We start from the raw sequence: 16,784 nt of genomic DNA, 5'->3' as shown, positions 1-16,784 counted from the left end.
CCAAAAAACAAGTTGAAATAGATTTGCAGTCAAAAAAACACGAAATCGTTTAAGTCTTCCACCAAACTGCAACATATGATGGTTATTATTGATAATTAATTGCCATTGGCTTGGGCTTAAAAACTGAGAGTTACATAAAGATTAAATGTAAGCGAGGTATTTGCGTCAGAGAAGAAGGAATGTTTGTCTGCAAATGTTCAATTTAATTAGTTGTGTTTTGAAACCACTTTTTTAGCCAACGATGCATACCCAATTTGTTGCTTGCCCCATCTGGAGTTTAAATAATGATTTGTAATATGATGCGGCAGGTGAGTTGATCGATTAGCATATCGACTTGCCCATTGTTTTCCTGCTTTCACCTGCCAACTTCTCGAGCGGCCCTCGCTGATTAGCATTGATTCTTCTTCCAGCGAAGAGCAGTGGCTAACCACAAGCCATCGGCCATCAGCCAGCAGTCAAGAAACCAGGAGCATTCGCACGCGCCAATTTTCCAAGCCGCTGACTCGATCGGTTCGGCTCTTCAACACCGCGCCTCTTGCCACCACTGCACTGCGACAAATTACTACCTACCTATTTTTACTAGCTCACCAGCTTACCAATTTAATAGGTTGCTATCGCTTTGGGCTAATTTCCTTGGTGTAATATATCTTAAAAACACTGTAAGCGAGTATTTTGTTACCACATTTTTTACTTTTATTCATTTTGTGAAGTATTTAGTTTTTAATGGTTTCACTGAAAAAAAGTTTGTTATTCAAGAAAATTGCAATGTACAAATAAATGGTAACTTTTTAAATTAAAATGTATGTCAACACTTAAACGTACATTTGAGCATATTAATGAGCCCACATACATTTTTTGAGATTTAAATTATTTCATACCGATTATTATAAGTGAATAATTTTAGCCTCAATATTTTCAATATTTTTTATTTGTAATATTTATGGTTTGTAAAAATTTGGTATGTTTATTTTTTTCTTTACTATAACGCTGTTCTACTAAGTATTCGAAAAAAATATTCTTCATAAAACATATCAACATTAAATTTCAATATTTCGGAAGTTTTCTTTCAGTGCACACCTTTGCGTAGGTTGTTGTGGGCTGTCGGTCAGTCGGCGTTGCCGCTCTTGCCTCGACTTCGTCTCCACTCAGCTGTTATGTAAAAGCTATTAAGCCGCATAATGCAAACGCTGCTCAGTCTTTGAGCCTCTATCTGCTGTCTTTCGGCCTCTGTTTTCCTTGGCTCTTTCTGCGCGGCGGGCTTGTTAGCATTTTTCCCCAACCTATAAGCCCTCCCTGGGTTCTTTTCTTCTTGTTTTCATTTCTTTTGAGCAGCAGCGCATCTGCGACTTGGCCAAAGGCAAGAACCGTTAAGAGGCCTTTATTGCAACTGCAGCGGTTCCCATTCGATTCATATTGGATTCACTGGATTATCACCATATTGTCTGGGCTTTTGGCCGTGTTTTGTCTAATTTTTCTGACTTGCTAACTTGCCAGCCAGCAATGGCTTTCCATTGCGGCATCTTTCGCTAGTCGCATTGCCATCAAAGGGGCATCATCACCATCACTGCCATCACCATCATCAGCAAACATGAAGCCATCAAAAGTGCCCAGGGCTCTGGGCTTCAGCGAACTGCATGTTTATGCTTTATGTTAATCACTTTTGTTGTTTATACTTTTACGACTGGCTTTTGATATTGCTATTGGACCTTCCTTCCTTGTTTCTCGCTTTCTGGCTGCCTTACTGGCTGGCTTTCTGGCTTTTGGCTTTCATTCATCCATTGGGCCTGGCTTTTGTCTTTCAGCCAGCACGCAACGCACTCAAGAAATAAATAATAGTAGCGCAACGGTTTCTGAGCGAGTCAATATAGCCAAGGATACGTCAGTTTCAGTCTCGCAAAGCTCCTCCCTCGGAAAACTTCTCCCCGCTCTGGCAGCACTTTTCCTCAGTCACCTGTGGTGGCTTTTCTTCTCGTTTCGATGTGTGTGAAAAACTAGTCGGCTCAACCTGCAGTCGGGAAGATAGCTTCAGTTGGTCGCGAGGTGTTTGCGTTGTCGGTTGTTTTTTCGCTCGAAGCGCGATGCGAGCGTTCGGCTAATGCTATACCATATAGTGCTATATACTAACCAAGGAGTGAAATTCGGTGAAAATCGAAAGATACTGCCAGGATATGGCAGCCAAAATGTATTCAGTTCTCCCCTCGCTGGCGATTTTCGGGCTTATTGCTTTGAGCCGAGCGGCGAAGACGGGGCAACAAGTGCAAGGCAAGTTGCAATTGGCCGAAAGCCGTTATGGCCTTTTAAGCCGACTTTAAGCGGGATGTGTTCGTAAATCTCTCGGTTAATGTGTAGTGTCTCCTCCAGCTCGCAATCTCTCTGCTCGAGTGCTAATGTGCGTTGGTCCGCGTAAATCAAGTGCTGGACGCAGTTTGTCGCCTAAGTCTTTCGTTTCCCCTTCCCCCTTTTCCACTCCCCCCTTTGCAACGCATGCAACTCGTTTGTCTCGTTTACAGACCGTTAAATAACCCAAATTTCGAATTTAAATGCTGGTGCGACAGCTTTTCCTCAGGGGCTGGCTAAAAATACAACAAAAAATACAACAAAAATGTGCAAGGAAATCGATTTGTTTTGAGAGCGCATTATCTCAATGCGGCAACCTGACGATTAGTTTATGCAACCACTGACAGCTGACCCACTTGGCTTAGCTATTCATCCATGGAGTGACCCATTTTGGCAACCTGCTCCTGCACCTACCAACTGACAACTACCAACTACAAGCCAAGTTAATAACTCGGCCCGGCGTGAACTCGAACTTAGGAAACCCGACTTCGACTTGGGAACCCAAGTGTCTCCGTCGCTTGTGATGGCAGTGAATGTGGCAATGTTCTAATTAAAAACTTAATTTGTTTGTGTTACTTGGAATGACCGCCTGAGCTTAATGTTCTAGTTGATGGCTAAGAGCGGAGCCAAGTATGAATGGGTAAATGGCTGTGAGACAACCAACCAAGTGGCAACCAAGTGGCAGTCAAGTGCCAAAGCGTTTCATGAGTTCCATGTGAATGGTGCATATGAATTACATATAATTTCTGTTTTATGAGAACAATGAGAATGACATTTATGTTGTGGGAAATGAGTTGGGGAGCACCGTTACGAAAACTCCTCAATCTTGAAAGTGTTAAGTGCAATCGGAACAGAACTGCATAATTATTTAAATGTGAGTCCGGCGAGTGATTGGGAAACATTTGCATTCGAGTCACATGTGGAATAGATTCTGATCACCAACGCGTGGATAAAAAATACGTGGAGTTTCTTAAAGAATTTATAACTGTGGAAATATATTTTGATCTAGGAATATCAATAATTTTAAAGGTTTTTTTATGGTGGCAAATAAATACTTGTAACGAATTTAAATCAGCCGAATTCCGTTTATATGTCGCTTTTAATTATTTTTATATTTTTGTAATATATTCTTAACACTCTTTACATTTTTTTATGAATTTCTGCGATTCTTCACACAGACATACAAAATACATTTCGTTTTTTTATCGAGTAAATTTCCGACTCATTTTCTAATGAACTTTTTGTTTTATTTATTTTCTTTTTAGTACTCAAACATTTTATAACGATTAAGTGTGTTAGGAAAATATATTTCAATATGTATGGAATATTTTTTTATTTTGTGTAAAAGTTAAAGTTAAACATTTTAAACATTTTAAACATTTTTAAGAATATTTTTCTATAAAAAGTTTTCAATATAAGGAAGCACCCAATTAGCAAACAAACCTTATGCATTGATTAATTAGTCTTCCTAACGGAACCTCTAGTTAATAAGTTAAAGTTTTAAGATATGTACACCTTCTTTATGCTGCTTTTACTGCCTATATAACGAATGCTGGCTGGATGGCCCTTCCCTGCGATGAAGGGGAAGCCCCACAAGTGGTTCACACCGAAGTGAGCCAGAAACTGCAAGTAAATAAAAGAAATTGCGACTCGAATTGCAACTGCGGCAATAACAAGAAGCGGTGCAGCGAAAATGGAATAATGCCAAGCGGCAAATAAAACAATAAACCAGCAATGCCTACGACGACAAGGGGCCAAGTTACTTTGCGATGGCCAAGATTTCACTGCATCTGCATCTCCATCTCCATCTGAATCTCCATCTGAATCTGAAAGCAACAATGATAATTTCCCGCTGCAGGAGATCTTCCGAAAAATAGAAAGACAAACAAACAACAACAAAAAAAACCAAGCAAGAAAGAAAATGAAGCGCGGAGAAATGTCAGACGATGTCTTCTTGTCACTTGGAACGCATTTGGCTGGAATGCCTTTTGGGCCAAGAGCCGTGGGCAAACAAAAAATGCTTAATTATGTCATGAGGGTGGGAAGACTTGAATACTTGAATACTTGGGTAGCAGCGGCAGAAAATAATTTGCAAGAGCTGATTGCAGCTGGAGCAGCAGAAGATACAGCAACATGTTCAGCAGCAGATTGAGATTGAGAGAATCCGCGACACGGGAGACAGTTGAATGCATGTGGAAAAGTGTTGCAACGAGCAACTTGCAACTAGCAACTTGCTGCTTGCAACTGCACATGAAAATCACTGGTTGAATGGGCCACGCGACAAACGTAGAAAGTTTTTCGGTTAGCTTGGCGCCTGTTCTGCCACGCCTCCTTTTCCCCCCACCTCCCCCTCTCCCATTTTCGATCCGCACGTCGCACTTCGCGGTGGGTTTTCCAATTGTTGTTCGCGGCGCTTTTCCGTTTTCGGTTCTCAGAGTGTTCGCGGAAAATCTGCATGCCCAAATGCGAAACAACAACGATAATTTGTCAAAGTTTTACTTTTCTTCCCCAACTCCACCTCCAAGTTGAGACTGCTGCCACATATATAGTAATCTGTAATCTCGTGCCCCACTTTCAGGAGGCAGCAACTCCGGCAGCTGTGCGTTTCACACGCTCGATGGAGTCGCCGCGGAAAGCGAAGGTGTCCGCTTCATTCGACTGCGGGAAGATGCCCCCGTGGGCAAGGAGATCCTCCGGCTGCAGGCCTATCCGAGATCCACCGCCTCCCTGAAGGGAGCCGACGTCAGTGGGGACCACAAGTACTTCAACCTCACGGAGCACAACTCCACCACGGTGGTGGTCACCCTGGCCCGCTCTTTGGAGCGACTCGTCGATCGGGATGTCCCCCGGAACCTGCTCAAGTTCCGCATCCTGTGCGCCGGAAAGCAGGAGAAGATCGAGGAGGTAGGTTCTCTGAATAATCTTACAAAATCAGCTTTATAAGCCAGCAAGTTTAAATGTTAAAAACACTTACTATTAAATTTAAAATATAGTTTCGGGTACGATAACTATATATTAAATTGTTGTTTTTGATTGATCAATGTAATTAAATTCAATATAATTTCTAAAATATGTATTGTCTACAATTATGTATCATCTTTGTATTTTGTATTTAAATATATTAATAAGTATCTAAAATGTCAAAAGTAAAGTTATAAGAAGCTCATAACTCTTCACAAGACTTTTAACTAGGAAAACCATTAAATAATTCTTTTGTTAAATTAAAAACTTAAATTATAAAACTTATAACAGAATTTTTGTAAAATCTGAAAGTTTATTGTGATATAAAAAAATCGTTCTTTAAATCAAAAAGAAAATTAAAACTTAAAGTGTAAATAATCACTACACTATACACTGTTTTCCTTCGAATTACAGGGTAGCTACCTATCCATCACAGTTTACATTGAGGATGTGAACGACAATGCCCCGGAGTTCCTGAACGTGCCCTACGTGGTCGATGTGGATGAGAACACCTCCGTGGAGAGCATAATTTTCGAGGGAGTTCAGGCCTTCGATCGCGATAAGCCCAACACTCCGAATTCCGAGGTGCACTTCAGCATGTCCACGGTGCCGGAACAACTTTCGGCAGATGGCAGTCCATACTTTGCCCTGAAAAGCCACCATCGACCACTGCTCATCCTGAAAAGAGAACTGGACTTCGATAATGGCATTCGGCAGTTCAAGCTGCCAATCTTCGCCTGGGATCGTGGAACTCCAGCCAACCAGGCAAACACCACAATAACAATCAATGTTCGGGATGTGGACGATCTGCCACCGAAATTTACAGAAGGTGTTTATCGCACCAGGATCAATGAATTCTACCCGATGACAGGAGCGCCCATTAGGATACCCCTCTACTTTGCTCCTCCCATAATGGCATTCGATCAGGATTCACTGAATGCTTCACTTGTATACGATATCATTTCGGGAAACGAAAGACAACTGTTTCGAGTAAATCCCCACAATGGAGTGATGTATCTGCAGAAGGAAATCGATTTGGAGGAGGAGAGTCTGCCGGGAAATACTTTTGTTCTCCAGCTAGAAGCACGGCAGAAGGATAATCCTTTGAAGAAAGCACTAGCACGGTTAGTATTAAAATCACAAATTAACTTAAAGCAAAACTCATTGTATTTCTTATTAAACATTAACAGCATTGAAGTGGAGGTTCTGGATCTGAATGACAATGTTCCCGAGTTTGAAGCTGATTTCTACAACATTTCCATTGTGGAGAACCTTCCCACTGGCTTCAGTGTCCTGCAGGTTAATGCCGTGGATCGGGATCAGGGCGAGAACTCGGAGTTTCTGTACAATCTGGTGGAGACTAAAGATGCAGCAGGAGCTTTTCGAATTGATTCTAGAACAGGTTGGATAACCGTGCGCGATGATCGATTATTGGATCGTGAGCAGCGAAGATCTATCCAACTAAATGTGGAGGCATTAGAAAGGAATCCCTCTTATTTGGATGATAAGCACTTAAAGAAACCAGGACCCAGTAAGGTTCTAGTGGAGATCACCCTGCTCGATACGAATGATAATACCCCAAAGTTCGAACGTGGGAATCTGTATGAGTTCAAGGTGCCCATAAATGCTCCCACGGGTTATGTAATTGGTCAGGTGGTTGCCCACGATCCGGATGACGGTCCCAATGGTCACCTGTTATATGAACTTCAACGTCCAAAAGGCAGTGGTTACATTCCCTTTCGGCTGGACAACAAGAACGGAACTATTTATGTGGGTGGACCTCTGAGAAGAGGACGCATCGCAGTTTTCGTGGAGGCGAGCGATCAACCCACAAATCCCTCGGAGCGAAGATTCTCTTTGGCGGTGATCACCATTGAGGTTTTTGCAACCATCGATGATCAGGCAATTGATTTTGTGGGTGCTCCGTACGAGTTTTGGGTGGGTGCGAATACCCCACTGGGAACTTCGGTGGGTCAAGTGCGCACCACTCTGATTTACGATGGAGAGGATGAGATAATGTACGATCTACTACACACTTATTCAGAGGGAGTTCCCTTTGCCATCGAGGAGAGATCGGGAATTATCACAGTCATTCGAGAGTTATCAGAGTTCAAAAGGAAAGTCTACCAGTTCGAAGCGGTGGCTAATTATGTAAGTACATCTTTTGTTTATTGTTTGCTTTCAGTATCTCTGTAACTTTTTGATCTTTCACAGCTCTTTGCCAACTCCACGCAATCGTTGGTCATGTCGCGTAGTTCATCTCCTTTGACCACAATCGCCTCGCCAGCTGAACTCAGCGATGAAGGTGTACTCATCACCAATCTTACCATCCATATTGTTAACAAGCCAGAGCAAAAGGTGCCACTGAGACCTGTTATAGAGTGAGTATACTTTAAAAAAACATATTAGACTAATAGGGTTGGAGAGTTTATAATAGGGTGGCAAGTAAAGAAAATTTTCTCATCTTTAAAGCTTTATAGTTACTTATACATAATTATCATATTTATTTTTAAAACAAGCTCTACTTACTGATATCTAATATATTCACTTTTAAAACAAACTAATTCTTTTATATAACGTAATTTGTTCAATTTTAGAGAGATCAACATGAATGTAATAAACTTCCATGTGGAGGAGAACGTAGTGGGTGGCATCATTGGCCAACTCCTGTACAAGAATGGCGTCAATCTGGTGAACAACGATCTGGGAACCTTCCGTGAAATGCCGCCGGAGGCCACTGGTAGAAATCTCACCACGGGCAGCAGATTCCGCAGCAGAAACCGGAGTCGCAGCTCCAAGTCGAAGCGTCGATTACCAAGACGTTTGGTGGGGGATACGAATCTGAAGCTGCGCTACATCATTGCCAACCAGCAGGAGGTGGTCAACAAGATCTCCATCACGGAGGATGGCACTCTACTTACGCTGATCGGATTGGATCGAGAGCAGCAGGCCAACTATGAGCTCACCGTGATTGTGGAGTACAGCACGGGATTGGTGAGTGGAGCGGGGATCTACCAGGTCAACATCAAGGTGGACGATGTCAACGATAATGCCCCTAAGTTCAATGGATTAACCTATGTGGGTCTGATCAACGAGAACTGCGCTGTGGGCACAGAACTCTCCATGAATCATGCGATTCTAATTCAGGATGCTGATGAGGGAGTCAATGCGGAGTTCAGAGTTCAACTTCAAGGGGATTACAGTGAGGAGTTCAGCATAGAGTATGTGAATAGTAGTTCTGCGGGATCACCGAATGCCACCCAACACAAAATGCCATCCACAACGGGCGCTTTCAATATCTTCAACTTGACCGATCAGTGGAACGATGAGTTCAAGTACCAGGAACTGCACACCACCTTCATGCAGACGAACTTCAAGCTCAGTTCGGGTCCTTATTTCCGGGTATCCTACACAGGAAAGAGGGGATTGGATCGCGAGAAACAGCAGTTGTACAACCTGAAGATCATTGCCGCCGATTCCGGAGGCCTTTCGGGTTATGCTCATCTAACTATCCTGGTAGCCGATGTCAATGATAATGCTCCGATGTTCGAGCGCATCTCGGTGTTCAAGGATTCCCGTTTGGAGATCAGAGAGTACACCACCGACATGGAGATCTACTTCGTGGAGAGCTCGAGTGGCTTGGCAGCTCCTCAGGCAACGGCGGCCATGATGCTGGCACCTCCTCCCTATCACATTCCCGGTTCACCGAGGTTTTCTCCAGATCGAGAGAGATCGGTGGGTGGAGGATTGGGAGTGGTGGCAAGAGCGAAATCCAGACGCAGAATGATTCGAGCTGTTTCTGTTAAGTGCCCTCTGTTTGCCATCTATGAGGACACGCCGGTGGGCACGAAGGTCCTTCAGCTGAGCGCCAGTGACGAGGACTTCGGCAAGAATGCCCAACTTCACTACGAACTTCAGGGAGAGCAGGTGGAAAGGACACCAGGAATGCCTATGCTGCGGGTTCAGGGAGTGCGGTTCTTCAACATCGACAAACTCAGTGGCGAACTATCTGTGAATTATCCTTTGTCAGCTAATATAGAAGTGTGGTTGAACCTAACTGTGACCGATATCGATGGTCTACGGGATTCCACCTGCCTGCGTTTCACGGTAATGGATGTGAATAATCACGCACCCACCTTCAAGAAATCCTGGTACAGCTTCGATACTCCGGAAGGCGAGTACAAGGATAGTGTCCTGGGTCAACTGACTGCCATCGATATGGATTTCGGGGAGAATGCCAACATCACGTACAAGCTTAGTGATCTGCATTTACCATTCACTATTAAACCAGCTTCTGGAGTGCTGAAGATAAGCGGAATTCTCGATCGAGAGGTGAAGGATAAGTACAGTTTCCAGGTGATAGCCACGGATAATGCTCCTCCGATGCAGAGGATGTCCAGCAGCGTGGACGTGGAGGTGAATGTGCTGGACATCAACGACAATCGACCCGAGTTCATTGGCTACGATGATCAAACGAAGGCGGTCAAGTTCATACCAAATGTGGCAGATCGCACGATGATGTTGCCGGTTTATAAGGCTTATCTGGATAGGAGCACCCAACCGGGAACCTTTGTGAGGCAACTCACAGCTATAGACAAGGATAATGTGGGCAATGGCAACGGGTTGGTTCTCTACTCCATTCGACACCAGGAAATGCAGGCGCCGCTCTTCCAAATCGATTCAAGGGATGGAACCATCTCCACAATATCTCGCATTAATGGTTATAATGATTATGAACATCTGAACGTTTCGGTTATAGCCTCCGATGTGGGAAGTCCCACTTTGTCAGCCACGGCAATTGTGATAGTGAATCTCCAGGGACAGGCGGTCACGGATCCTCCGAAATCCACGCCCAAACCAGAACCTCCGGCGAATGTTTCCGTATTCCAGCATGCTTATTACGAAGTGAAGCTCACGGAGAACAATGAAGCACCCATCGAGGTGATGCGACTTAATTTGAGTGCTGGTCTCAATCCGGAGAACTATCGTTGGTCCCTGTGGCTGGAGGAGGGTCTGGATGAAACGGATGCCCATCCGCCCTTCGAATACGATGCAAAGAATATGCTTCTGTACGCCTTGAAACCCTTCGACAGGGAGCACATTTCCCGCTACCAGTTGAGGATTCGAGCGGATCGCTTGAGCAGGGAGGCCAGGAACTACGCTAAGGTCTCCTATCCAGTGGTGGATGAGCGGATAGAGGGTCTCTCCCTGAACGAGTGTCGAATACTGGTGCACATTGCGGATGAGAACGATAATGCACCCAAGTTCAAGGGAAACGGACAACCAATTGTGGCTGTTCTGCCGCAGAGTGCCAGCTTTGGTTACCCGGTAACCCGGGTGGTGGCCACCGATCTGGACGAGGGACTCAACGCCGAGATTCGCTATCGTCTGCTGAACGAACCGACTCGACTCTTTGGCATCGATGAGCAGTCGGGTAATATCCGGCTTTTGGGAGATCTTTCCCGCGACGAATGCATCTATGGCTTCGATGTGAAGGCCACCGATCGCATGGGTGACGATGATGGACGGAGTGGCATTGTCAACGTGTTCGTCTACATCATCGATGAGGCCAAGCAGGTGCGTTTGGTGGTAGCCGGAGTTCCCGTCGAGGTGGAACGCCGCATCGAAGGACTAATGGAGGCACTGAGCGATGCCATCGGCAAGGATGTGCGGGTCCGACTGCTGGAGCCCTATTCTGGAGGACTCGAAGCGGCGTAAGTTCATACACTTCAATTTAAATAAACTATTTTTTATTAAAACTAAATTATTGATATTACTAAAACAAATAAGAAAAGCGTAATCTCAAAAATTATATCGAAATATGCAGAATTCTCTTTATGAAACAAAAGGCATACCTATAAGTATTTATTCAAAAGCTATTATCGAAGCTTTTTAATATTAATAAACAAGAAGATACCTAGGTAAACCAGGAATGATAAACATAATTAACTAAGAAATTGTATTATTCCTAGAATTTTTTTGGTTGAAATGGCTTTTAAAAAAAAATTAAGTCTACTCTGTTTCGATGTCAACAGTTCCATAAGAAAATCTGACAAAAACTTGCCTTTTAACAACTAAAACATTATTATCAATTTAACCTATAGTTCATAGGACAATAATTTGACAAAGAGGTAACAACTAGTAACAAAAAAAAACCAGAAATATAACAGTTCAACCTCAAGAATTCCTGAGACTTGCATACGAACAACTAACTAATTAAAACCTAATTAATAACTCAACACTTAGCTCATATAACTAGAATTTGCATGCCCCAAAAAGAGGTTGCAGCAAAACCAGATAGATGACAAGTTATTCTCAAGCATTCCTGAGACATAAATTTTATTTGAGTGGGCAGCTAGGCCGCGTTACATAATTTAATTGGCCATTAAAAGACCCCAACTAACAGGTTCTTCTTCTTCTTCTGTTTATTCCACCCATTTGCAGCACCAATGCCTACATATATGCCGTCGATCCGCACACGAATTCCATTATGGAAATGGAGCAACTGCAGGAGTAAGTTTTCCCCTTGCCAACCAACCCGCCTTCCCTCCTCTTGGCTGCTCGAAAAAAAGAGAGGAATCAATTGACCCAGAACTGTCATGCGAATTAATGGTCTTGAATGGATTCTCTCTTTCTCCATCTCTTTCTCTTTCTCCCAAGAGCCCTGGCTGGCCTCCAACTGGATGCACTGCAACTGCAGCAGCAGAAACTCGACGGAGGAAAGCCCATGCCGCGCATCATCGAATTGGCCGAGTTCGGTCAGTCGGCTCGACCCACTCACGCCTCCGTTTCGGGCTTCATGGGAGGACTGGAGTTTGTGACACTGGTGCTGCTGGCCCTGATCAGTTTGGGGGCATTGATAGCCGCCTGTTGCTACCTCTGCATGCGCCAAAAACGGTATGATTGAGGGGCACTAAGCTGCAGAGGCAGACAGCCTGCAGTTTGCAACTGCAACTGCAAAACCGAAAGACTGTAGCTCATAGATGCATTTCATGTTAGCCATTTAGTGTTAGCTTAAGCCGAAGGCCCCATAATAAATCTTAAGTCGATTGCAAATGTTGTTGTTGCCCTCATGTTGCTGCTCTCTCTGCGAGTGTGTGTTGTTGTTGTTGTGTATTGTTGCTGTTGCTAATGGCCAATGTGCAACGTGCAACGTGCAATGTCCAACTTGGTTGATGTTTCCAAGACTCTGGACTAAACCGGCTGCCATTGGGCCTCTCCTGTCCGATTAAATTATAACGGTAAAATGCAACAAACACAACATCATCAGCTGCAACAACAATGTGAGGCAACAACAACAACAACGTATTGCAATTAGATGAAGATCTGGTGACATCTGTGCAACTACATCCCAAATGGGAATGCCAATCAAATTGACTCTCAGCTCATCAACTGCGCTCATCCTCCACAGAGAAAAGTTTTTATTGACATTGTATGATATCTTAACATCTTTCTAACACTTGAAGAAATTAGGATGGATAGGAAATAGAAATCTTATATTTCTAAATGTATAATTCCATATGTTCCTATTATAGGTAGGAAATATTCAAAATTTTTGCACAACACGTTAATTAAACCTTTATAGGAAATACAATTTCTGCTTTTACTTTAATTTAATTCATTTTTAATTCATTTACAATTTAAAGATATGAAATATATAATAATTTTATAAATCAGCAATTAATAACCTTTTTTCTGTTAAATCAAAAATAAGATTGATTGATGATAACATTTTTAACTATTTCTTTAATTATCCAAACCTGTCCATGTTGCTTCATGACCGATTGCAGACGTCTCTGGTCCCAGCGAGACTTCTCCTCCTCGGACGCGGGGCTCACCTACACCATCGCGGGAATCGGATCCCCGCGGGGCCAGAAGCAGCGACGCCAGCGGCAGCAGCGGCACACGCAGCGGTGCAGCAAGGGCAGCAGCAGCGGCAGCCAGCGACCCACCAGCGCCTTCATGCCGGAGTCCGTCTGCTCCTCGGCGCAGACGCAGTCGACGGCCACGGCCACCGAGAAACTGGAGCAGCAGTTGCACCACCACCACCAGCAGCAGGCAATGGCCACGCAGCAGCAGCACCACCAGTTCCTCAACGAGTGAGTGACCAGCCAAACTCGTTTCCATTCTCGACACTAATCCCCAGCCACAATCTCCGATCTCCATTCAGGCAGCAGCGCCAGCAGCAGCGGGAGTACATCGACGTGCCCCTGCCCAAGTCCATTGCCAAGGCCTCTGCGGTGGCGGCAAGTGGGGGAGATGGCGGGAGCGGTGGTGCAGGCAGCACTCCGTTCGTGCTCAAGTACAACGCCTGCCAGCCGGTGAGCAACCTGTAAGTGAAACCAACACAGATTACTTAATATGTATATTATTTTTTAAGTTAAATAACTACCATTTTAACATAAGAATTTAGGCTTCACTGAGGGTAAAGCCTTTGAATTAATTATTTGTACTTTTATGAATAAGTGCCAGAATTTATGTTTAGGTAGTTCTGTTGTTAAGTTTAAAATGAGTTTGGTAAAATGTTTCAATAAAGTGGAAATGTTACTAAGGGGGAATTAAAAGAGTAGGAATCTTAGACATGATTTATCCCTGCAAAACAAAATTCAAATATAAAAAATATATAAATAATATGTAATATGTATGTAAAGGAACATATGTTTATAAAAATCGGAGTGCGAGTGGTTAGCACTTATTACTGTTTCCAAATATAATATTAACATTTATCTTTAAAAATACATTCCAGAAATAATTACGAAACCTCGCTGTTCTCGCTGCACTCGACGGGTCAGGACTCTGGAGTGGAGTTCTTGAGCAGCCGCGAGTTGTACGAGACCTCGCCGGATTCCTTTCAACACGGCGGCTCCAAGCGCAGCAATCCGGAAGTACTCTGTCCCAGGCATGCCAAGGCCCACATGGAACTGCGTCAGCCTCATCCAAATACAGACAGCAGGTGTGTTGGGAGTTGATTTTGAATTTGCACGGTAATACCCACTTGACCACCCTTCTCATCCAGTGACACCTACGAGGACTCGCTGAAGACCGACGAGCCACTGACGGCTCACAACTGCCGCAGTGCGAACTGCGAGCATCGCCAGCACCAGCACCACCCGAACCACCATCCCCACTACCAGAACACGCGGTTCGAGAAGCGCTCCTGCGTGCGGCACTCCTTCTCCGGGGTCAAGGACGACCTCATGCAGCACTCGCCGCAGATCTCGCTGCGACCTCGGGGCCACGCCCTCCGGAACTCGATGAACGACCTGGAACAGAGGCTCCACAACCTCGAGCAGTCCTTCCGCCGGCCGCTCGAATTTAGCAAATCGAATTCATTGTTTTAGAATTTTTAGCTAGAAAGAAACGCAGTGCAATTTATAGCATAGTCAGCTTAGATTAGATGTTAGTCCGTAAGAAACCAGTGCAATAAATCTGAGAGATTTTAAAGAACAACATTTTCATAGTGTTTAAAGGCAGAAACTAGTTTGGCCTTTATTTATCTCTCTTTCAGTTTTTTTTATCAAGTGTTTAAAAGTTTGAAATTCCCCGGTAGATTCAAAAATCTAATTATCTCGAAAATTTTAAAATCGCGGTCTTTAAATTCGGAGATCGGCTAACTGTGAGTTGTGTACTTGCTAATGCAGGAGGGTATTCGGGTATTTCGGATAAATTCGTAGAGTGTATAAGGTTGATGTACCGGATGTATTAGGAGAGTGGGACATTGATGTTCAATTCTAGAGGTGGAAGAGCGCCGATAGTCCACGTCAAACATCGATGCTTGCAAAAATTTAAAACATCGATGCTTATCCACCTCTACTCTAGCGGATGCATAAAAATAAAAACTAGCGTTCCGTTTTTATTTCCATCGGCCTGAGCGCTGCCCCAAATCCATTTCCGATTGTCAATCCGGAGATCCGAACAACCAGGTGGGGCGACCACTCGAGATAGCTCGACCGCTCGTGGATGTGAGCGGAGCAAGGGGAGGAATTCCAAAAGTCCAAAGGATCCAAACGCAGCCGACTTGCCAAGCTGCAGATTCCAAATCCAACGGAGGAGGAGAAGCCGCCATGAATGCGCTGCGGCAGTTCTACCTGGAGATCCCGGTGGTCACACGGGCCTACACCACGGTCTGTGTGCTGACCACATTGGCGGTGGTAAGTGTCCAACGCCCGAATCGAGGTTCTTTATCGCGGGTGACGTGTACGTGTTTCATTGCCGAACTTTATTTACTTTGCAGCATCTGGACCTAGTGTCGCCACTCCAGCTGTACTTCAATCCCACGCTGATCGTTCGCAAGTTCCAAATCTGGCGCCTGGCCACCACATTCCTGTACTTCGGCACCATCGGCATTAGCTTTTTCTTCAATATGGTGTTCACATATCGCTATTGCCGCATGCTGGAGGACGGCTCTTTTCGCGGACGCAGCTCCGACTTTGTCATGATGTTCATCTTTGGCGGCGTACTGATGACCTTCTTCGGAATTTTCGTCAACCTACTGTTTTTGGGCCAGGCCTTTACACTGATGCTGGTCTATGTGTGGTCACGCCGGAATCCACTGGTGCCGATGAACTTTTTCGGCGTTCTCAACTTCCAGGCGCCCTACCTGCCTTGGGTACTGCTTTGCTGTTCCACGATCCTTGGCAACACCGTGTGGGTGGACGTCATCGGCATGGGCGTTGGCCACATCTACTTTGTGCTCGAGGATGTCTATCCTACGATTTCCAACGGCTATAGACTGATCAAAACCCCCTATTTTCTGTAAGTCTGCTTTGAAGTCTACTAGCATTTTTATAACAACTCCTTTTTGTCCTCAGGAAACGCCTCTTTAATGAGCACATTGAGCGCAATTACCAAGCGCCCGCTGAGGATCGTCCTGGCGGCTTTCCCTGGGGCGACGAAGGTCAACCGCTGCTGCCGGAGCAGAATGTAGCCGGAGAACAGGACCAGGAACCGGTGAATCAAGCGCCGCCGGCTGCAGCTGCGCCGCAATAACAAAACTAAAACACTTGATTGTAAAAACGTCTTTCTGTTCAAAACGACGACGACGACAACAATGTTGTGTACCCCTCCGCCACCTTCCGTTTTGGTGCTTGGTGTAATTAGGCGTATAGTATTTGAGAGGAAAAGAGAGAGGCGTGCAATAGTTAGCCAAAGTTGGTGCAGACCGTGTGTGTATGTCATTTATTAGTTTGTTTTCTAATGCAATGCCCAATTTCCACGCGAGATGTTCTTTAAATTCAAATTTTAGCCCCAAGGGATGCATCCACGACAGATTAAACCTACACTGCACATGTGATGATATATACAAATATGCTACAAATAAACCATGATGTAAAAAGCCCTCCTGCCAGTTTTCAAACCCTGCGTAGCTTTGGCTTTAACTTTTCCTGCAAAGCACAATATCCTTAAGGATTTGGGAAACTGTATAAAATGAGTATAAACAAAGTCAATGTTTTCAAACTATATTCTAAAAGAATATTTTATCGCCA

The 16,784-nt window shown here is 44.4% G+C and overlaps 2 protein-coding genes across 2 annotated transcripts; both read left to right on the top strand.

Annotated features, from left to right (window-relative positions):
• The first annotated feature begins 1,877 nt into the window (after positions 1–1,877).
• On the top strand, positions 1,878–14,745 carry LOC108087029 (cadherin-89D). The gene is made up of 12 exons (XM_017184196.2): positions 1,878–2,262; positions 4,916–5,241; positions 5,713–6,422; positions 6,489–7,449; positions 7,513–7,679; positions 7,896–11,012; positions 11,743–11,811; positions 11,959–12,195; positions 13,089–13,397; positions 13,469–13,630; positions 14,045–14,251; positions 14,315–14,745. The coding sequence occupies exons 1-12, from the start codon at positions 2,169–2,171 to the stop codon at positions 14,637–14,639; spliced, it is 6,684 nt and encodes a 2,227-aa protein (XP_017039685.1). The 5' UTR covers positions 1,878–2,168; the 3' UTR covers positions 14,640–14,745.
• Positions 14,746–15,065: 320 nt separating this feature from the next.
• Positions 15,066–16,636, top strand: LOC108087030 (derlin-2). The gene is made up of 3 exons (XM_017184197.2): positions 15,066–15,449; positions 15,533–16,053; positions 16,110–16,636. Exons 1-3 carry the CDS (start codon positions 15,363–15,365, stop codon positions 16,285–16,287), a joined length of 786 nt encoding a protein of 261 aa, XP_017039686.1. The 5' UTR covers positions 15,066–15,362; the 3' UTR covers positions 16,288–16,636.
• Positions 16,637–16,784: the final 148 nt, after the last annotated feature.

This window comes from Drosophila ficusphila, unplaced genomic scaffold (assembly GCF_018152265.1).
Source record: "Drosophila ficusphila isolate 14025-0441.05 unplaced genomic scaffold, ASM1815226v1 contig_791, whole genome shotgun sequence".
In the NCBI taxonomy this organism is placed as follows: Eukaryota; Metazoa; Arthropoda; class Insecta; order Diptera; family Drosophilidae; genus Drosophila; species Drosophila ficusphila.
Note: the sequence above shows the minus strand (reverse complement) of the source record. Positions and strands in the feature narration are given on the sequence as shown.

What these genes read in the sequence shown, in the direction of transcription:
- LOC108087030 (XM_017184197.2), top strand. Translation starts at nt 15,363, where the DNA reads ATGAATGCGCTGCGGCAGTTCTACCTGGAGATCCCGGTGGTCACACGG. An exon ending in TGCTGACCACATTGGCGGTG is followed by an intron (nt 15,450 to 15,532) that starts GTAAGTGTCCAA and finishes TTTACTTTGCAG; the next exon opens with CATCTGGACCTAGTGTCGCC. An exon ending in ATCAAAACCCCCTATTTTCT is followed by an intron (nt 16,054 to 16,109) that starts GTAAGTCTGCTT and finishes TTTTGTCCTCAG; the next exon opens with GAAACGCCTCTTTAATGAGC.
- LOC108087029 (XM_017184196.2), top strand. Translation starts at nt 2,169, where the DNA reads ATGGCAGCCAAAATGTATTCAGTTCTCCCCTCGCTGGCGATTTTCGGG. An exon ending in AGCAGGAGAAGATCGAGGAG is followed by an intron (nt 5,242 to 5,712) that starts GTAGGTTCTCTG and finishes TTCGAATTACAG; the next exon opens with GGTAGCTACCTATCCATCAC. An exon ending in TTGAAGAAAGCACTAGCACG is followed by an intron (nt 6,423 to 6,488) that starts GTTAGTATTAAA and finishes AAACATTAACAG; the next exon opens with CATTGAAGTGGAGGTTCTGG.